The sequence below is a fragment of the Onychostoma macrolepis genome, chromosome 04 (genome assembly GCF_012432095.1).
Source record: "Onychostoma macrolepis isolate SWU-2019 chromosome 04, ASM1243209v1, whole genome shotgun sequence".
NCBI classification, from domain to species: domain Eukaryota; kingdom Metazoa; phylum Chordata; class Actinopteri; order Cypriniformes; family Cyprinidae; genus Onychostoma; species Onychostoma macrolepis.
This window is the reverse complement of record NC_081158.1, coordinates 4,343,352-4,365,573: the sequence shown is the minus strand read 5'-3', so window position 1 is coordinate 4,365,573 and position 22,222 is coordinate 4,343,352. Positions and strand designations below refer to the sequence as shown.

General features: G+C 40.7%; 2 protein-coding genes across 4 annotated transcripts; one reads left to right on the top strand and one right to left on the bottom strand.

Annotated features, from left to right (window-relative positions):
* Window positions 1-5,038: 5,038 nt before the first annotated feature.
* LOC131539241 (serine/arginine repetitive matrix protein 5-like) lies at window positions 5,039-7,588 on the top strand. Its single transcript, XM_058773651.1, has 4 exons — window positions 5,039-6,269; window positions 6,371-6,493; window positions 6,616-6,690; window positions 6,804-7,588. The coding sequence occupies exons 1-4, from the start codon at window positions 6,083-6,085 to the stop codon at window positions 7,586-7,588; spliced, it is 1,170 nt and encodes a 389-aa protein (XP_058629634.1). The 5' UTR covers window positions 5,039-6,082.
* Window positions 7,589-13,869: 6,281 nt separating this feature from the next.
* LOC131538370 (gastrula zinc finger protein XlCGF57.1-like) lies at window positions 13,870-21,579 on the bottom strand. 3 transcript variants are annotated; one of them, XM_058772223.1, is made up of 3 exons: window positions 21,271-21,440; window positions 20,567-20,761; window positions 13,870-16,046 (listed from the first exon to the last, which is right to left on the bottom strand). In XM_058772223.1, exons 2-3 carry the CDS (start codon window positions 20,727-20,729, stop codon window positions 14,686-14,688), a joined length of 1,524 nt encoding a protein of 507 aa, XP_058628206.1. In that variant the 5' UTR covers window positions 20,730-20,761; window positions 21,271-21,440; the 3' UTR covers window positions 13,870-14,685. The 3 variants fall into 3 exon arrangements, with proteins under 3 accessions (XP_058628206.1, XP_058628204.1, XP_058628205.1); XM_058772221.1 differs by lacking the exon at window positions 21,271-21,440 and adding an exon at window positions 21,020-21,230; XM_058772222.1 differs by lacking the exon at window positions 21,271-21,440 and adding an exon at window positions 21,482-21,579 and having other exon boundaries at window positions 13,871-16,046.
* Between the last annotated feature and the right edge of the window lie 643 nt (window positions 21,580-22,222).

Sequence of the window (22,222 nt, the reverse complement as noted above, 5' to 3'; positions counted from 1 at the left end):
AAGTGATGAGATTGGAAGAGGAAAGACTTCTTGTGAAAGTTGTTGGTCAAGGCCAACAAGGCCAGTGGACAAAGTGGGCTAACATCTTGCCAATTCCCGAAGCCAGGTTAAGTTTCATTATTAGAGCAATTTACGACACACTTCCTAGCCCAGTTAAGCTGGCAAAGTGGTTTGGGGCTGAAGAAATCTTGTGTGAAGTGGCTCAAGGAGCTCCCCGCCACATTCTGTGAGGGTGCAAAAATGCTTTGGCCCAGGGCCGCTACAGGTGGCAACATGACCATGTGCTAACCCAGCGGGCACCTTGACGTCAATTTGACATCAACAAATAGTCAAGATTTTGACCACCATGTATGACATGCATGAATATGCATATTTTCATTATATTTTGTAATAATTTTCTTGTGGTTGTAAAGAGGCCCAACAAAGGTATCAATCTGACATGTTTTTTCTGGTCCCTATATCTCAGGTCAATATCATTGACATTAAATCGATGTTGATTTGATGTCAGGAAATAAGACGTCAAATTTATGTCAAAACAATGTCTGAAAAAGTATATTTATTACTCATTGTAAATCAATGCGACTCATTTTCAACATCTTGAAAGTTGTAGGCCTAGATCTATGTATTTTGCATGTGTGTTTTTATTTATTTAAATCCTAGCATGTTTACATTTAGTTCACGTTTAAAATGACAGCAGACACTATAATTGCATATACTATAAAGGTAAATTTAATCTGATATTGAAGCTGATTTTTAAATAATCATCATGGACTACAAATTGACTACAAAAGACGTCACATCCTGGCCATGTCGCGCGGGAAAGTAGCAGATCTGCATAACCGCTCGCTCTCACTCACTGTCGTCTCGCTGCCTAACTGCCACACAGCCCAACTGCCAGAGATTTGCAATTACAAAATTATTCACTTCCAAATCCTGGTAAGTAACCAGCTAGCATGCTATTGTTGTTTTTATGTCAATACACCATCTTATACACAGGCTACTTAATTTTAATGGGTGTAATTTTCCGAATTATGTCGAATAATTTCACAGCCATCCTTTTACCTGAGCGTGCTAACGCTAGCTAACTTAACCTGATGTTAGTGTAACGTTTACACTCCGGTATGATGGAATCGGTATGATCCTTTATATCTGCCATCGTATGATTTTAACCCTCTAAGCGCCAAAGTCGCAAAATTGCGACAAGACGTCATACTTCATTAAACAGACTGTAGTTCCTAATATGGTGTAGTATCTCATTTGTATTCCCTACCACTAGATGGCAGACATGTAGTACTTCGATTCTAGACCAAAATTGTTCGAGGAAATAGCAGAGCAAGTGAGCTATCGTGTCATTGATGCGGAAGCAGTTCAGTTCTTAGCGTCTGAGTAAATTGTGAGATTTGTGAGAGAAAATCGCCAAATGGCTAATAAAAAGTTGTACTGTGAGGACGTGTTGCAAATGTTATTCGCGTATTCTGACTCTGAAGGGGAATATTTGCCTTTGGAAATGACGATCGGCCATCTAATGATCGCGCATCTCCTGGTACATCTTCACATGCGCAATGGCGCCGCAGTAAATGGCGAGAGTGTTCACAAAGCACCATCAAGTGATAATTTCGAGCCTTGCCCAGCGGGGATGGGGGTGGCAGGGGTGGACGTGGTCGTAGTGTCCATAAGAAAGGCATCGCGTTGCTGATGATCGGCCAGATTGTGTCTTTTTTTCTGATCGCGCGCGCTCAAAGGGCCGCCGGCAGACAGTGCAGGTGCAATCAGTGAGGGGTAGGTCTGTGCGCTGTGCCATGCAATGAGAGGTACATACTCTCAAGAACTATAAACTGTCACCTAGATACCTGATTGGGCAGATAGCTGGTCAACTGATCAAAAAATAGGTACATGTATTTTACTATGGCACAGTAATATAGTAATAATTTACTACTTTCTCCTGTTTTACTGTTGATTTCCTCTTTTCATGATCATTTGGAATGAGGATAAAAAGACAAAAAAAAAAAAAAAAAACATGCAAATAAGTTCAAACATCCATTCAATATCTATTATTTCCTGAATATTACTGATGAACTGATCAAAAAGTAGGCTACTGTTCACATGCGTTTTACACATAGTATAGAAATATAGTAATAATTTAGTACTTTCTCCTGTTTTATTGTTGGTTTCCTCTTTTCCTGATCATGTGGAATGAGGATAAAAAGACAAAAAAAAACCAAAAAAAACATGCAAATAAGTTCAAATATCAATTCAATATCTACTATTTCCTGAATATTATGAAATTCAAGAGGACCGCCCCCTGATGACATCATAACATGCAAATTAGATGAGTATATTTACACCCCACATAAACTTTAGGTCATGCCCAACATTTTTCTAATTTACAGTAGATCTCTATCTTTAAGCCCTTTCAAGCTACAAGCTTTTGAAATCTTGATGTCAAAATCCAGCATTTTTTCAAAAAAACCCTGGCGCCTAAAGGGTTAACAATGTGTGTGTGTGTGTGTGTGTGTGTGTGTGTGTGCGCACACATCGGTGTATTTGAATTATGGCGGGCCAGAAGCGTGCTTAACAGATGACGACAACACTGCAACGTCGAAGTCCGGAATCAGCCAGTAAACATTGGTCGTAGTGTTATCCAATGATATTTTCAAATGCATGCTTGGTGTGTGTACATGTGAAATACTTTCTATATATAGGCTATATTTTTGCGTTGTAGCAAAATTAGGGCTGGGACAACGCTGATGTCGACGCAAAATATGCGCGTCGATTCGTCACATAGATATATACATCAATTATTAATTAATTACTATATGTAATATAGTCGCGTATTCAAGGTGTGAAATAACAGCTTAAGCGACCTAAGTCAACAAACGGTTGTAACGTTATGTCTTCATTGATTGTTGTCGTCCATGGGTCAGTGAGCATAGAGTGCGGATCGGGACGAATTTTTCTGTCCGAGCCCGGCCCGCGTCCGACAGGCATGAAGATATTTATGTCCGAGACCGACAGTTAAAATCTCACTTTCTTTCTTATACTAATGACACATGTAGCCTACGTTTGTTTGTGTGGAATCCGTGCTTTTATAGAAGGCATTCGGAAATGTCAACAGGATGAGCGCATCAGCGTGCACGGAGCAACTAGCGCTCTTAACGCAGGCGAGCATGCACGTGTTGTCACGGCTACATAAACAAATTTCCGCACACTGGAAGACAGATGTTATGGTAATATTTTATGTATTTTAATCACAAAAACGAACGTTTGCATCAAGTAAAAGCATCAGGCACATTGGCTACCTACATAATAAGCTGTTTTAAATTTAAAATGTTCAATGCCTTATCATCAGTGGCTGATGTGACCGAGCCCGACCCGAACCTGAACATAATTTCTATATATCTGGGCTCGGGTCGGGTATCCATCCTCGCACAGTTACATGCCAGGACTATTCCCGTTTTAAACGGAAATATTGGCGCCCGTAATAAGTCCCTACATGTCACTGTGTTCACTGTCATATCACTGCAAGTGACGTTTATGTTACACCCATAGGATTTGATTAGCCTACTTGTTGATATTTAATCAATGGGCATAGCCTGTAGGCTGAGGTGGATACATAGAAAATGTTTTTTTCACTCAGATATGTAAATCAACATGTGTAAATTGCTATTAGGCAATTAATGCTTTTAAAAACACTGGACCTGAAGCCTGTATATGTTTAATAAATGATGTCTCTAACGTGAGAACGGTATACTGCCCAGCACTACTAAATTGTTCTATAATTAATAAAACATGTCTTGCAGCATCGCTGCAGTGTGATGGCATATCTAAGGAACTGGAGGAAGCGTAATGCTGAAGTCCTTGCACTGGCTGAGAATTCGAGTGAGGAGGATGAAATGCTGGGAAATGTGGATGAGGAGGTTTTGTCACCTACATTGTCACCTGATCACTCAGATATTGATGTGGTGCTATCGTCTGACTCAGAAACCCCAAATCTGTCTGATGAGTCCTCAGAAGAAGCCGTTCCTGATCTGGGTGAGGAGCTTGCAGCCTGGGCCACCACGAACAGCTGCAAGCGAATTGCTCTTAATGAGATGCTGGAGATCCTTAGGCGACAAGGACATCGGCTCCCAAAGGATTCCCGAACACTGTTGCAAACACCAAAGAAAGTGGCAACAGTTGAAAAATGTGGTGGACACTATGCCTACTTTGGTATTGCTTGTGGCATATTAAAAGTTTTGTCTCAGTGTCCAGGAATCGTTGAGCACCTACATTTGTGCTTTAACATTGATGGTGTGCCCCTTTTTAAATCCTCCAACTTGCAAATGTGGCCCATACTCTGTAACTTTCATGACTTTGCTCCTTTCATTGTGGCCCTCTACTGTGGAGTTGCTAAACCAAATTCAGTGGAAGAGTACTTAAGTGACTTTCTCCAGGAGTTGCAGCAAGACGGCATTGTTCATGGAGGCAAAGCACTTCAACTGTCTGTGAAAGCATTCATATGTGATGCTCCTGCCAGGGCATTCTTGAAGTGCATTAAGAATCACAACAGTTATCATTCTTGTGAGCGATGCACTATCAGAGGCACCTATGACGGAAGGGTTGTTCTTGGGGCCAAAGAACCAGGTGCCGTTCCAAGGACTGAAGACGGTTTCCATCAGTGGGTATATAAGAATCATCAAGTTCAGATATCCCCACTGACTGTTGCAGGAATCTCATGTATCCATGGGTTTGCCTTGGACTACATGCACTTGGTCTGTTTGGGTGTGGTTCGGAGAATGCTGCATTTCATGAAGCAAGGGCCTAATACATGCAAGTTGTCATTTCAACAAAGTAGCAGGATTTCAGATCATCTGAAATCATTGAATGGAAAGTTGCCAAGGGAGTTTACTCGCCAGCCAAGGGGTTTGCAGGAACTTGACAGGTGGAAGGCCACAGAATTAAGACAGTTCCTCCTTTACTCAGGACCAGTTGTTTTGAGGGAAGTTCTTGCACCTACTTTCTACAAACATTTTCTTGCACTCACAGTCATCATGTCAATTCTGTTAAACTCTGATGATGTGCTGCGAAACGAGTATTTAGGGTATGCCAGAGATTTGACTGTGTACTTCGTTGAAAAGTCTGAAGAGTTTTATGGGAAAACCTTTGCTGTGTACAATGTACACTCGCTGACCCACCTGCCAGACGATGTTAAGCATTTCCAGTGTTCCCTGAACAATGTTTCAAGCTTTCCATTTGAAAATGACCTCCAGACACTGAAGAAAATGGTCAGGCAAAGTCGAAATCCTATTGCCCAGGTTGCCAAACGCTTAACAGAGCTAGAGAAGTCAACGAAACACAGACGTGTAGCCAAAGAGACGTTCACTCGTGTATCTACCACATTAAGGGATGGCTGTTTCCTTCTGGACAACGAGGATTTTGCCTTTGTGAAGGAAAAACGTTCAGACGGCTCTTTGGTTTGTGATGTGATACACCATAATGACACAGAGAGTTTCTTTGATGACCCCTGTGATTCCAGACTACTCAACATCGTTCGTGTTCGAGACCTCAGCAGAGCAAAGCGCCAACTCATCACGAGGCACACGTTACACCGTAAAGTTGTCTGCCTGCCGCCCAACCATGAGGCAACCAACTCAGGGTATATTCTATTTCCTATGCTACATGGAGTAGAACGAAGTTGAACTGTAAGTGTCCACCCCATAGATCAGGATTTGGATTTAAAACAGGTTGTCAACATTGTTTATTCTGTTTTTAGCAACATACATGGTATTGCATATATGTATGCAGTACATACATGTAAAACAGATACATGGGCATATAATGTTAATGTTGTCTTTTCTCTTTATGTTTTTCCACCCTCCTGCTTCAGCCTCCACCACTGTGCTGCCACCCACTCATCCTCCAGCTCCGTCCTGCCTCAGCCTCCACCACCGAGCTGCCTCAGTCGGTAACATTGAAAAGTATAGATAAGCACAACAATATAGTAGTACGTTAGAGTTCTCGTAATTGCACTGGCCTGGATCCATAATAATCTAATCCTGGATACATAAAAATCTAAATATTCCCTCTCTGTCAAGGTTTTGTCATGTGGGTTCGGGCTGTTTGGAGGGAGAGAAATAAAGAAGAGGAAGGAGTCATCCCAAAGTCCTGGGTGCTTGATGATATGGTGCACTGGCCACCTGGCATCGATGCATTGAAAGCAATGAAAGAGATGCGAAAGCCTGAGGAAAAGTGGAGGAAATTTCCTCTCATAAAGCTGAAATTAACATCAAGTAAGTCAACGTCAGTTGCTGTAATAAGGACTTGCTTATAATCATTTATCATAATCATTTCATAACCATTATCGTTGATGCATGGTTTTCATTCATTCAAGTGGAAAGGGAGGAGTGCGAGTTATACAACTTCTCGACAGCTGCTGAGGGTAGTGGCGATGAGCTGGCCATCTCTAAGCCCAAGAGGATTGGGGAAAAAAAAACATTTGATCACTTTGTTGAAGGTATGATAATGAAACAGTTGTGTAGCAGATCCAAAATAGTTTGTGTTTAACACTGAGACTTCTAAGCAGGAAACTTTTAGTACTGTGAGTGCGATAAGGTGGCTGTTTCATATGTTACACAGATGATGAAGATGAAGCAATTGATGATACCCCACCGAATTACCAGTTAAGTTCTGAGGCAAATTCATCAGGACATGGTAAGTAGGCCAAGTAGGCCATATATCTTAAACTAAAACATCAACATGTAAATATACAGTTTTCTAAGTGAAGTTAGTTGCTTAATATTGTCTCACTGTTTGCGATCAAATAGGCCCCTCCCTGCCACCGCCACCAAAGAAATCCAAGTCCAGCTCCGCGCCCAGTTCCAGCCATCAAGTGATTGGTCAAGAGCACACCAGGGAAACACCTCGCCATCGTTCCAGGTCCAGCACCCTGGAAAGACCACACAATCGTTCCAGGACCCTGGAAAGACCACACAATCGTTTCAGGTCCAGCACCCTGGAAAGACCACACAATCGTTCCAGGATCCTGGAAAGACCACACAATCGTTCCAGGATCCTGGAAAGACCACACAATCGCTCAAGGTCTAGGACCCTGGAAAGACCACACAATCGTTCCAGGTCCAGCACCCTGGAAAGACCACACAATCGTTCCAGGACCCTGGAAAGACCACACAATCGTTTCAGGTCCAGCACCCTGGAAAGACTACACAATCGTTCCAGGATCCTGGAAAGACCACACAATCGCTCAAGGTCTAGGACCCTGGAAAGACCACACAATCGTTCCAGGTCCAGCACCCTGGAAAGACCACACAATCGTTCCAGGATCCTGGAAAGACCACACAATCGTTCCAGGACCCTGGAAAGACCACACAATCGTTCCAGGTTCAGCACCCTGGAAAGACCACACAATCGTTCCAGGATCCTGGAAAGACCACACAATCGTTCAGGACCCTGGAAAGACCACACAATCGTTCAGGTTCAGCACCCTGGAAAGACCACACAATCGTTCCAGGATCCTGGAAAGACCACACAATCGCTCAAGGTCCAGGACCCTGGAAAGACCACACAATCGATCCAGGTCCAGGACCCTTGAAAGACCACACAATCGTTCCAGGTCCAGCACCCTGGAAAGACCACACAATCGTTCCAGGTCCAGCACCCTGGAAAGACCACACAATCGTTCCAGGTCCAGCACCCTGGAAAGACCACACAATCGTTCCAGGTCCAGCACCCTGGAAAGACCACACAATCGCTCAAGGTCCAGGACCCTGGAAAGACCACACAATCGATCCAGGTCCAGGACCCTTGAAAGACCACACAATCGTTCCAGGTCCAGCACCCTGGAAAGACCATACAATCGTTCCAGGATCCTGGAAAGACCACACAATCGCTCAAGGTCCAGGATCATGGAAACGCCAAGTCGGGAGAGAGAACACAGATCTTACCATAGAGAACACAGATCTTACCATAGAGAAGATGTCTTCCCAATGGAAGAGAAAAGTAAGTGTGTTCTAAACAAAAATAGCTGCTGCATTGAAAATTATTGTACAGAATATGATGTGATATTGCTCTCTTTGGTCTGACATTCAGAGTTCCAAAAGCGAGTGCTGTACTTTCTAGCTGACATGAGAGCAAAGCTCTCTGAAGCTGGGCGTTTTTATGAGCCCCCGCATTCCCAGTTCCACTTAGAATTGATCGACTCCGTAGACCAGCTTCAACAGCTTAACAGACAGCTAACCAGCGAGGAAAAACGAAAATAGAGCTAGATAGAGATAGAGCTAGATACGATGAGCCACTGTTCTTGTGTCTGTGTGCAGTAACTCAGTCTGACGCACACACTGTTAGCCACACACATGTGCGCACACAGGCATGTACCTCTGGACATTATTTCACATTTCTTGCTGTACTGCATGTATAACTTTGTTTATTCCCATTTTTATTGACAGAGTGCTCACAAATAGCCTCATGTCCGTTATGAACATGGATGGGACTGGTGACAAGCTGCCATTCAGAAGAATGGAACTTTATAGGGTCATGATAGGTAATTATATTCTATTTGTGCACCTACATCACCTATAGCTCTATTCTCTACATCAGGGCTATTCAATTGGCGGCCCGCGGGCCAAATGCGGCCCGCCAATCATCTTCATCCGGCCCGAGGAAGAGTAAGCAGGTTGCACATTCGCCTTGAATTGTTCTTGCACTAATTAGTTTGTCCACAAGGTGGCAACTCTGGCTCGGGCCAGCCAAAAATAAACAATCTGCCAGAGACCGCAACATGGCAGTTTTGACAAGTGTTTGTGTGAGGGAGTTATGAGATCCACAATTCTAATGTTAGTTTAAACAAGTTTAAAGACAGTGTTATCGGTCATAACTTCTGGCAAGAAATAGCGCCGACACTGGACGAAGATTATCAAAGCAGGAAGTATAGTTTGAAAATCTGCATGTTTGGCTGTACTCATAAGCTGAGCCGCTTCAGACAAGCACACCAGCGCTTCAATGGACAAAACCACACACAATGATGTAAAAATACATGGTTTTGGTGAGTCTTAAATCAGTTATAAAATCTTAAATGACCGTAAAGAGTTGGGAGAAAATTGGATGTGTGTCACATCCGCGTCATGTGCATCAGGTTTTATTAAAGAAACAGCGCTGCTTTTAAAGTGAAACCTGCTGCAGTCTGTGATTGATGTGAATCAAAGAACTAAAGAAAAAGAGAAAATCACTTGACTGCTCTGCTTGCGGATTAACTTTTGTAGCTTGAATAATCAATATAGCTTATGCATACAATTTATAGTTTATGTGAAGATTGTTTTAAGTTCACTTATAAAAAGTTGTTATATTTTTCAAAGCCTATTAAATGTTAAAAAATAATCATAACATTTCAATTATACTGTAATATTAAATGGCTATAATTAATGGCTAAAATTAAAGGGAAAAAATGGATTTAATAGAGACAACAGTAACATTATTTGTATCAATGATACTTCTCCATTAACAATAGGCTAGTAAAAAGATGCCATTAAACACAATTTAAAATATACCATCTTTGTTGTTTCTATATTAATTTGGAAGTTCAGTGTGAAAATATGACAACACAATTATATGACTAGTCACATTTAGTCACATTTTTAAAATTAATTACAGAAATGCGTGATTATTTTTTTTTTATTGAATGGCAGACAGCACTAATGTTAACCTTTTATAGATGCTACTGTTGGTAATATTAGTTAATTTTACTGCTGAATATGCATTTAAATTTAATTTCCAATTTTATAGGCCCCCCAGAAAAAGATCGCGACGGCCCCCCACCCCCTTGGCCCCCTTCAAATGTTAAATTCGATAATCCGGCCCTCAAATGAAGTTAATTGAATAGCCCTGCTCTACATGATTTTTATTTTGATCAGTATGTGCAAGATAAATGGCAAGTGCTGTTAAATTTTTCAGGTGCCATCCAGAAGTCACAACCTGGCATCAAAGAAGCTTCCATTGGTAGCCTGATGGCCAACCATTTGCGCGCTGCGCCGGACAGAAGAGGGGGCACTGGGCGCCGGAAGGTAGGAGCTGCTGCAAACAACAATGTAGATTTAGGCCCAATCCCATTTCTCTGTTTTTACCCTTCCCCTTCGTTTTACGCCTACACCATGTCATTCTAAACAGAGTGGCAAGACATGGGGGTAAAAATATTCACCATGGAAATGAGACACCACTAGCCTTACATAGGGAAGAGCCAAGAGAATATGATGTTTTGAAAACGCTGCTCTCTGGCTTTGAATGAATGTTCACATTCTACAATTCAGTACAAAATGTGGACTGATTACTAGCAGTGAAATGAGATCCTGACATATGACACTATTAACAGATATTAACAAAAGGTTTGATCCATTATCATATATTAGTACACATCTGCACCTCTGACTACTGCATGTGATTAGGCTATAATGTGGGTTATCTTTTAGTTGTCTATATACTATTAATAATAATATAATATAATAATAAAGAGTAGCCTACTACTGATGGGTACTAAGCATTAGTTATGTTAATGGACAGGGCCCATTTTAATGTTTGCTTTCTTGTTCTCTTTTACAGGCACTTGAGAGCTCTGGAAGTGTGAATCCATAGCGGCCCCACTATATTACAAAAAAATAAAATAAAAACATATCAGATCTCAAAGTATGTGTATGTTGTCAGTCATTGTACATTTAGGTTGAAATTGAGTAATGCTTGACATTGAAATATCAAAATATGTCAATAAATTTGTGATGTCAAAAAATGTTTGATGTCACATTTATGTTGAATTGATATCGAAGCTTGATATTGAATGATATCAAAATAGCATTAAAATGACATCAACATCATGACATCCTGACATCAAATAGATGTAGAATTGACATCAAATGCCAACAAAGCATGACATCAAAATAACATCAAAATGACATCAGCAGAGGTCAAAATCTTAACATCAAATTGACATCGACACTTTGACGTCAAAATGACTTTAATTTTTGACCTATTTCGTGACGTAATTTTGACATCAATGTTTGATGTCATATTGATGTTAAATTGACATCAAATGCCCACTGGGAAGGAAGTTCGCGGAAAATACAGAAAGAGCAAGGGCTCTTTCAGCCTGTCCAGTTTGTAACAGCACATCAATTAGTACAGAAATGCCCTCCTAAGCACAAGACATCAAACCTGGCTAGTGGAAGGGACTGGTCATTATGAGTAGACATGGACAGGCGGCTGCAGTTCCCCACATTGAGCTGGTGGCTTGGTCTGACCACAGGGAGAGGCAGGGAGACATCCCTGTCTGCTGCCCCACCACCCCGAGATGTTCTGGGACTAAAGGGGTGAAACATTGGTGAAGAGTGGCTCCCAGCTGATGACCCTGTGGCTGGTAATTTGGTACTGGCAGAGGTGTGTCATGCAGTGATGCCCAGCAGGTCTGATCATCAACCTGTTACTAACTATTTGAGTAAATGTACGTAAATGTACTTGGTTACATTTCACTGCTGGGTAATAAGTAGGCTACAAAAAATTACAGCTCCTTGAAACTATTTTAAATGTTAATATTTATCTTTCATCTATAATGGCAGAGACTATATAAAAACAACAAACCTTGATCCAACAATCCCCTTTCAAAAGCTCTACTCCCACTTGTCCATTACATACCCAAATGCATCCAATGTCTGCTTTACTTGCTTCATTTCTATAAAAGGTGATTCAAAAGAGCGATTTTCTCATTTTCTTGATATTCGTGACAGAAGACTAGCTGAGCCAGTTGATTTACCAAAAAAAAAAAAAAAAAAAGTTACATCATTATGTGTAAATTACTTATTTTTCATCAATAAAGAGTGTCTGTACCATGTCAGTGACCTTTTCCTTTTGATTTCTGGTGTCAGAATTACATGAAAAAAGTGGGTTCATTTGTATGTTGTGTGGTTCAGGAGTTAGGAAAATCAAGGGAACTCCAAACTGTGTCCCCTAGGGCAGTGGTTCTCAAACCTCTCCATGAAGTACCCCCAGCACTGCATGTTTTGTATGTCTCCCTATATCTGACACACCCACTTCAAGTCTTGCAGTCTCCACTAATGAGCTGATGAGTTGAACCAGGTGTGATAGATGAGGGAGATATACAAAATGTGCAGGGCTGAAAGTACTCAGGACAGGTTTGAGAACCACTACTAAAGCTACTGAGAATGCCATCAGCATGACCAGTGTCTGAAGCATGTGTGAAAACACTCCAATCCCATTGGGCCATGCAGCCTATGACGTCATTAGCAGGACACCTAGAAGTATAAGCGAATGCTGGTAATGCACATCATCAACTTTTTTTGTCTTCAGGAGCCGTCTGTTTGTTCAGCATGTGAGAGACATGGACAAGAGTACATCTGAGCATTTTAGGAAGTGTGTGCCTTCATGTTCAAGATTCTTGATACCAGAGGACTCGCATGACCTGTGCATTATATGTTTGGGAGAGGAGCATGCACTGTGAGAAATTCTCAATGAAAATGTTCTGATCGTGTCTGTCCTTATTCTTGAGGGATGCGGGACAGTCATCTGCACCTCGCGACATGGGTCCCGCTGCTGCTGAGGCACGCTGGAAGCTCTGTTCTTGGGGTTCTAGGTGAAGCTCGCGGAGAAACTGGAGAAAGGTTTGGATCATTCTACTGGATCTGGATGCACTCTCTCTTGAGTCGCCCGGTTCAGCCATTAGTAAGCTGCTGGCATCATCCAGTCAAGATGAGGACGTGGATGTAGTTGGTGATGACGAGGAAAGTGTGAGCACTCAGTCGTCCCAGCGCGCCAGCCCAGCCCGGAGCTAGTTTGGGGGCATGAGAAACAGAAGCCTGCTCGTAGTCGTTTTGAGAGATCATGGTCGAGACCGTATTCAGCTTGGCTTCGCCTTTCTCAGCACGCCGATTATGTGAATGTTGAGGGTCAAGCGGAGCATGGATATGTGAGGATGCCACCTGTGGAAGAGACGTTTGCGTGCTATCTCTCCCAGGGCGAGACATCTGCAAACTATAGCTGTGTTACAGGCCTACCAGGCAGACCTGCTGAAGGATCTAGATCAGGGTTCCTCAAATCTTACCCTGGAGGTCCAATCCACTGCAGAGTTTAGCTCCAACCCTGATCAAACTCACCTGTCTGTGATTTTCTAATGATCCTGAAGACACTGATTAGCATGTTCGGGTGTGTTTGATTAGGGTTACAGCTAAACTCTGCAGGAAAGTGGATCTCGAGGTCCAGATTTGAGGAGCCCTGATCTAGATGAAGGTAAGGGTTTGTCCCCTGAGGCTGTGGAGAAGCTGCACCACACCATAGATCAGGCATCCTCAAATCTGGCCCACTTCTGCAGAGTTAAGCTCTAACCCTAATCAAACACACCTGCCTGTAACTTTCTAGTGATCTTGAAGACATTGATTAGCTTCTTCAGGTGTGTTTGATTAGGGTTGGAGCTAAACTCTGCAGCAGATTGGTCCTCCAGGGAAAGATTTGAGGAACCCTGCCATAGATCTAACAGACATTGGGAGAAAGGAGAAGAACCTTCTCCTTGATGCTCTACTCTCACCCTCTGGGCTTATTGGCACATCCATTAATGCGGTGGTCGAAAAGGGAGGTGAGGGTGCAGTCTACAGCCTTCAGTTGGTACATTCCTTGCCATTCTAGATAATCTTGTAATGATCTGCCTTTTTGGTAGATGTTACGATTGTTAAAATGGGGTCAGATTAAACTGTGTGAGGTTAGGATTGTCTAAAAAGATGAGACATACAACAGTTAGAAAGTAAATAAATGAATCGTATTTACAATTTCCACATAGTACTTAAAACAACACAAAAAAAAGGTTGTTACAAGCACAGAGACTGTCAGTTCCATACTATAAAACAGAATCTTAGCATGCTGTAAGTCCCAATGTGAATGTGCGTGTGTAGTGAGTGGGGTGGGGCCGGTGGAGTTTAATGATAATGAGCGACAACCTGCACCACTCGCCAGTCTCGAGTCCCAAGGAGGAGTTACGACAGTTGAAGACGAGAGAGGACCAGGCCTGGACTTTATTTGTGTTTGGTGCGTGGCAGTCATCCTTGAGGGGCTGTACGACAGTGTCACAATCTCCCAAAACCTCTGAGGGGGCTGGTCTGTCTCAGTCCGAGGATTGCAGACAGGACCAGAAATCTAGCATGGCCACTCTGTCCCAAATGGGGGACATTTTTTTAATCAACACTTGAATGTAGATATACATTCCATTAAAATGCTAAATTTTTAACAAAAAGCTGAAAAAATCTCTTTATTTGTCAAAGATTATGTGCGGATCGAAGATCAAAACATAGATGGAATAGATCGAGTCCATCAACACCCTCAGAGCTTCACAGTTGTTTCATCTTCATGGGTTCAACATTTCATTCAGTAACATTAGGCAGTTTTGATTTATATGCTGTTTAACGATTACATGTGCGCTTGTCTCTGCTGCTTCTTCACAGACTGAAAGTATAATTCCTTATTTTTAGTTTAAAAGAAGTATTCTAATCACACTTGAATCAACTTGTTTGTAACAGAACTCTAAAAAAGAACACAAACAGGGTCTGACATTTACATTACTTTAATATGTATGTTTGAGTGAGATGTTTTTATTAGACTGAACACAATCAAATTGTCTGATGATTGCTGAAATTGCTCCTAAACCTCTTGTCAGGACAATGGCAGTTTATTTCCAGAATGAGTTTGCATATGTCGTTTCAGGTTTGTGTGATATGAGAAACTCTTTTCACACTGAAGACACTTGTAAGGCCTCTCTCCAGTGTGACTTCTCATGTGAATATTAAGGTTTCCTTTAATTGTGAAGCTCTTTCCACACTGAGGGCAGGCGAAAGGCTTCTCTCCAGTGTGAACTCTCATGTGATCCTCAAAGTTTGCTCTCTGTGAGAAACTCTTTCCACACTGATGACATATAAAACAGTTCTCTACTGAGTGACTCCTCATGTGAAGATCAAGCTGGGCTTTATACATGAAACTCTTTTCACACTGAGGACACTTGTAAGGCCTCTCTCCAGTGTGAACTCTCATGTGAGTATTAAGGTTTCCTTTAACTGTGAAGCTCTTTCCACACTGAGGGCAGGCGAAAGGCTTCTCTCCAGTGTGAACTCTCACGTGATTCTCAAAGTTTGCTCTCTGTGAGAAACTCTTTCCACACTGATGACATATAAAGCAGTCCCCCCCTGTGTGAATCCTCATGTGTTTATTAAGGCGTGATTTAAATACGAAACTCTTTCCACACTGATCACAATCAAAAGGCTTCTCTCCAGTGTGAACTCTCATGTGGCCATCAAGTTCTTTTTTCCGTTTGAAACTCTTTCCACACTGAGAGCAGATGAATGGCTTTTCTCCAGAGTGAATTCTCATGTGAATTTTAAGACTTCCTTTTACTGAGAAACTGTTCCCACACTGTTTGCAGATATGAGGTTTTTCTCCAGTGTGAACTCTCATGTGGATATTAAGGGTTGACTTCTGTGTAAAGCTCTTTCCACACTGAGGGCATATGAACGGCTTCTCTCCAGCATGGATATTCAAGTGGACTTTAAGGCTTTGTTTTCTAATGAAACCGTTTCCACACTGTTGGCAGGTGAAAGGGCTCTCTCCAGTGTGAACACTCATGTGAGACCTAAAACAATCTTTTCGTATAAAACTCTTCCCACACAGTTTGCAGGAGTAAGGTTTCTCTCCAGTGTGAATCCTCATGTGGGCATTAAGGGTTTTTTTCTGTGTAAAACTCTTTCCACACTGAGGACACCTCCACAAATTTTCTCCAGTGTGGATTTTCAAGTGGCTTTTGAAGCTTTGTTTTTGACTGAAACTCTTTCCACAGTGTTGGCAGGTGAAAGGGCTCTCTCCAGTGTGAACACTCATCTGCACTTCAAGGTTTGTAGTTTCTGTTTTATAAGTCTGTGAGTAACTAAAAGATTTTTCTCCAGCCATGAGATCATGATATTTCTCCCGATTTTTCTCTTCCATTTCATCCAGTTCTTGACTCTCCTCTTTCAGCGCCATCAGGTCTAGAGTGAACAGAAACAAATAAGGTTATCACTAGTTTAATGGCACAATGGCAGATGTTAATTGCCTTTAGACTGGAAAAACATAAAATCCAATAACACGTGGAGTAGGTAGTCAACCAAAATGCCTATTACCAATGCGAATACCTAGAGGTCCTGACGTTATATAAAGCCCGGTCAAATTTAAACTCTTTAGCAAACTCACCACCAGGTGGCGCAAAGGGTGTTGCTAGCTGGAATTGACATTTTAACTTGTAAATAAAGATAAAATAATTAAATAAACCAGTGGTAATATTACTAACAATAATAAAGCATTATAACATTTAATCTCAAATTACCAATCACTGCTATTTGACCACTGTTATGGTAAAATAACAGTTGTAAAACAGCTGATATTAAACAGCAGTGCTTGAAGTGTGCTTACTTTTACTGTACAGTACCAGCCGGTATTTTAGATGAGCTCTTTGAATGTTTAGATTATATTTAAAGAGGTTTGCATTATGTCATAAAAAATAAAATTATATAAATGGTGGATTATTGTTAATAGGAAAATTATGAGTGATATAGGCCTAGTTCTAATGCATATTTTGGCACCATTGTCACATTAATGTCACAAATGAAAGGTCTGAAACTTACATTTAATAATGTGTTGATGCATTTCAGTAGGTCACACATAATTACTCATTATCTGTCCTTTTTTTGACAGATCCCTGCAGAAAATTATAATGTCCATTAATTACCACATTTCTGATCACTTTTTATTAAAAACTTTCTTTTTAATTAATTAGAATGTGAGAGCACTCTATTTATATGTTAGACATGTGGGGGCGTGTCTGAATGAGCTGTTTTAGGAGGGCGTGGCAGAGTCTTAACTTTGATAAAGAATATCTCTTTGGTTTTGAGACTCCTTGGTCTCTTTGGTCTTTGCAACTTCAGGGATCTTATCTATGCACAATCAGCTTGTAAAATCGCATCATATGACCCCTTTAATAATAATGCGGGGGTGGACACATATGCAGGGTTTTCTATTTAGGTTTCTAAATAGGTTTTATATTTTTTGGCAAACAAAAAATAGAACATTGATTCAAAATGATTTTCCTTGAAACTAACTATAGTAACGTATCTGCCATTGCTAGTTAGCTTTATCCTTGACAGAATATCAAGGACCTTGTCACCTAGACGGCCATCGGGACATGACCACAGGAACCAGATGAGTCCTCTGCACAATCTGACTTTGCTGCAGCTGGAATTGAACTCCTGGTTCGTCTGGTCAGAGGAGAACTGACCCCCGACTGAGTCTGGTTTCTCAAGACAAGACAAAGAGTAATCCTAGGGCAAGCGTGGGTCTTCGATCGACGGACAATATCCAATAGGGCAACACAGATAATCGAGATGCAAACAGAGTCCGAACGGCAAGGCAAAGGGTAAATCCAGCAAACACGGGCAAGAATCAAAACACAAGAAAACAGGCAAGACAAGACTATGACAACTAACTGTGCGTTCACACCGCCGCTGGCGAGAGCGTCAAAATTCGCTCTGGCCGCCCTGCCAGCGACGCTGTAGAAAGATTAGTTGACGCTCTGACGATCGAACGCTTGGTCTTGTATTTAAAGGAGCCGAAAAGGAAACAAGCATGTTGATCTTGTGCAGACTGACCACAAGTAGGGTATAAATTAACCTCATGAAATATTTTAATTGTGAAAGTAAGAAAGTGATCAATGGAAAGAAATGTAATTATAGTTACATGTTTGCTAACAAAATAAACCAATAAAAGCCATGTGTGTGCAGTTTACAGGAGACGTCTAGGTCTTTAACCCTTTCGCATGTGAGTTTAAAATATTCTAGCTGAGCCCCAGGCGTGAGTTTTTTTAGGCGACCGTTATTTTAGAATTTATAGCCTTATTGTTTCCATGGCGACGCGTCATGCTTGTCATGTGACACACCGCAGCTGTAATAGCGCTGTAATAGCGCTGTATGACACATGGATTGCTTTTATTTCGTTTTTCCTTTTTTATTATTAATATTCACAAACATACTCGCTATATTATTAAATATCTGATATTCCGATTCTGAAATATGTGCAAGTAAATGTGTTTGGTTGTTTAAACACGTTTATAATGATCGTGTTAGTTGATTTATACCGGGTGATGGGCGCCGCCATGTTTGCTCGCGCTGAATCCAGCTGTGGGATTTACAACACGTAAATTCATCCTCTCCTCCCGAAACACGTTAAAATAAGTCTCCAGTAAACTGGGAGAAGAGCAGAGTAAACTTTATTGTTACCTACACTATGTGTATATGATATCAATAAAACATGTCGTCAGATTATATTTGTAAGGATCATTATTGCTGCTTCCATAGACATCAGCGCATATTTTACAAACTATAAATGTATGGCTTTGCTAGTACTTATGTGTATTTAAATGTCTGAAATCTTAAATAAGCATTATATGGTTGAAAACACTGAATAAGTGATAGTATTACAAGTGCTCATGGCGTCTGATCTGGCTCCAGCCAGAAAGCAGATTTGAATTTCAGCAGTTGATGACGTGACTCACTGAAAGTTCTAATCACACGGTGTGATCGTACGCTCCTGGGACCAGCCAAGACTGATCACACCGGTGTGATCGTACGCGTTAAAGGGTTAATTAACATTAACATTAATTTGTGTGCAGCCTACATTCCAAACGGTCCTGGTTGAAGTGTAGCCTAAATGCAGTTGATCAAATAAAGTGTTATTTTGAGCAAATGAATTGCATTCCCGCTGAAAAACAAGCGTTGTAGCATGAAAATGCTTAGGAACTAATGTGGTCGGAACCAAAGTTTACAGGGCTGCGTTCTCTGGACTCCTCTCAAGCGCAGGACTTCCACATTCCGATTGGTTACCGCCCAACCACGTCATAGCTCATTACCATAAAGTTGACCTGACTTCAACTCTCCTCGACGCCCTCACTGTCCAAGACGCCCCGCGCCGCTCTCGCCGGAGCTCGCCGCCGGCTCACATTGAAAATTAATGACTTCTGGCCACTTTGACGCTCTCGCCAGCGGCGGTGTGAACGCACGGTAAGTGAGCTCCGTAGAGTAGCTATCACTAGGAGAGTGATAAATGCTATACAATACTCGGCGATCTGAAAGAGGAAGTCCAAGGCTTATAAAGCGTGTCTGAATGGATTCAGCTGTGTTATGTGTAATCAGTGCATTCAGCTGTGTGTGTGCAATCAGTGCAATGGATCATGGGAACTGTAGTCCGGAGTGACATGTAAAAGTCTGTGTGGTGTAAGAGTCAATGTAAAGAGAAGACGACATCTGGTAGTGAGCAAACACAAGTGCATGGACAGGATTCGTGACACCGTCTGAGGTGTCACCATGATACAGTGATGATATCAGATGGTAAATTTAGGGTACTCTTAAAACTAACCGGGGCTAGTTGTCACACCTTTCACACTTATTCATTCATCAAACGTGTTCATCCAAAGCGACACCACTGAGATGCGTTATTTATTTATTTAGAGATTTTCGATATTCAGGAGTTCATATCCTTGAATAGAAATGAAGGTAAACAGAAGGACGCTTTGGACATATTTGCATTCTTTGGATTATTTCTCACTATATGGCATACATCACAATGTGAACCTGTTTATCAGCTTTTGACTACATTTAAACAGTAGATTTATTATGAAACACAATAATTCATGAAATAGCACGGCAACAAATATTATTGGTGATGATTAACAATAAGGTCCCATTAGTTAATGATAGTTAATGCATTAAGTAACAATAAGCAATACCTTTGTTATATATTTGACATTTCTATTTTCACATTGACCCAGAACAAAATCTGATCCATTCTCCTGGGTCAAAGTAAGCTTTTTTTCAATGATAAAGCACTTCTCCCTGCACATACAAAACAAGATACTACAGAGAAATGTGTGCATTGTGAAATTAAATATAATTTTGATAATCATATGAGTGTGTTATTGCACATGCATTTTAAAATGTTTTTGTAAAGCAGGCCCAGTTATTGGTCACGTGTGGTGCTTTAGTCAAGGGGTCTTCAATGTTTTTCAATATTTCAGGTATTGTAGTCTGTTAATGAGCTGATGACCTGAACCAGGTAAGTTTGATCAGGGAGACACGGGGAGAGGGTTATTTATTTTAATGGATTTACAAAGACATACATTTTTATTCAGATGGACAATTAAACATTTACTGTGTGGTAAACAATTAGGAATCAAACCGCTGAGTCTCTGGTATTTTTATGTTTTGGGAGCCTAAAACTGCTATATTCTGAAACTGTAAGTGTGTGTTAGATACTCTTGCATAATTTAGTGACAAATTAATGATTCTCATTGCCTTTAACTCAGATATAGATACGGGTTTAATATGGGTACACAAAATAATGGTTTTGGCTACATCTTCTATTATTTTTTTTCCCCACTGGTGATTCATTTTGTCAGAGCTGCATGTATTAAATACAATAAAGAGATTCATGACTGAAGAAAGACTTTGAGAATGAAACTGACCTGTTTGTTCCTCAGTATCTTCATGTTTGACTTCATTTTTCACATCTTCTCTCTCCTCTTTAATAAACATCATCTCTGTTTGTTGTGTCTCAGTATCTTCATGTTTGACTCTGAAAGCTTCTTCAATCTTCAGGTCTTCACTCTCCTCTTTAATAAACGCCATCTTTATAACAGTGTGCTTCAGCAGGAGTTTCTCTGTGTGTTTAAGAGGAGAATAATTAACAGAAAGATCTCTGTGTGTCTCAATCAGCTCTAGTTCAGCAGCACACTAGTAAGAGTCAGAGTTAATGACCTGATTACACTAAAACACTCAAAACTAGCACTGCAAATTCTCTGTTGCTTTTAAATGTGCTATAGAAATCAATTTTGACTTGACTACAAATTAATGACAGAACACAGATCATAGACAATTAATATTTTGACATTTGTGATATACATTTGGTATGTACTGACTTGTAGATTGTTTATTAGCGCACACGTAGTGAGTGAATGTGTTGTGATGACAGATTGTGTTGTATTTATATGTATTTATATAGTCTGCTGTGATTCCAGCGCTTAAGATAAACTTGAGATAAAAGTCACTCCCTCAGATCCCCTAATTAATAATAAATACAGATAATGACTCAACAGATAAAGCATTAAACATGACTTCAGATGAGTCTCTGTATAGATAGCCTATTATAAATCATATAAATCAACTTCACATCTTTCACTCGCGCTGATGACACGATGTTAGTCATGGACAGCTCTTTTCTGCGTCTTTCTGTGTGCATTTCCTGTGCTTTACTCATAAAAACCGTTCATTACCGCTATTAGATACACCACAATATTACACTCGAAAATAATTCATTTAAAACTTCACTATAAAACAAAAGGGCTGCGTTGATTTAAACGCTTAAATAGTTAAAAACACACCTTTCTTCAGCCGAATCACAGATGCAGGAGCGCGGCGCAGACCTGTGACGTCACGACACCCCGTCAAAATAAAAGTCCCGCTCGAAATAATGACTTTACACACCGAGAACATGTTCAAGTGATACGATTAAGGATTGATTCAAATAATAAATTGCAGATTTACAAACATGATTTTACTCCTCATTTTTATGGAAGAAAAATAATGACAAATGTCTTTGAAACAAAAGAGCATGTTGAATAGGGCTAACTGAAAAAATACTGCATTGCATTTCAATGCCTTGTATTTTCAGGACTTGCATGTTTAGGGGCTGAAATTTAACATAGTTGTTTATTTAAGCTAGTCTAGTGAAGAGCAAGTCATTCGTTCACAAAAACTGATTTGCAGAAATGGAGAAAGCGCTAAGTAGAAGTTATGATCATCGGGGCCAGAATAAATATGCGGAAAAGCTGATTATTACATGTGCAACATTGCTGTGTATTGGGCTTAAGATCGTTTCATATTTGAATATAAATGTCAAGCGTCGATATTCAGCCAGAACAGACTGTTATGAGGCCGATTTTGTTAAATGTTAATCTAAAACCCAAGGAATCTCTCAGATTAACAATAAGAGAACAGGAACTGGCAGGGACCTCTTGAATCGTTCATCTGATGTCATCATCTTCACCATAAATGCTAAACACAATGTATATAACTTCTTCAGTTTGTACACTATTACATTGGAATCTAAATTAAACATTTAA

Bases quoted from the DNA above. Each gene is read 5' to 3' on its own strand.
- LOC131539241 (XM_058773651.1), top strand. From the start codon at position 6,083: ATGTGGGTTCGGGCTGTTTGGAGGGAGAGAAATAAAGAAGAGGAAGGA. The intron at 6,494-6,615 runs GTATGATAATGA...TATGTTACACAG, and splicing joins ATTTGATCACTTTGTTGAAG to ATGATGAAGATGAAGCAATT. The intron at 6,691-6,803 runs GTAAGTAGGCCA...GCGATCAAATAG, and splicing joins GGCAAATTCATCAGGACATG to GCCCCTCCCTGCCACCGCCA.
- LOC131538370 (XM_058772222.1), bottom strand. From the start codon at position 20,729: ATGGCGTTTATTAAAGAGGAGAGTGAAGACCTGAAGATTGAAGAAGCT. The intron at 16,047-20,566 runs GTCAGTTTCATT...TGTTCACTCTAG, and splicing joins AGATACTGAGGAACAAACAG to ACCTGATGGCGCTGAAAGAG.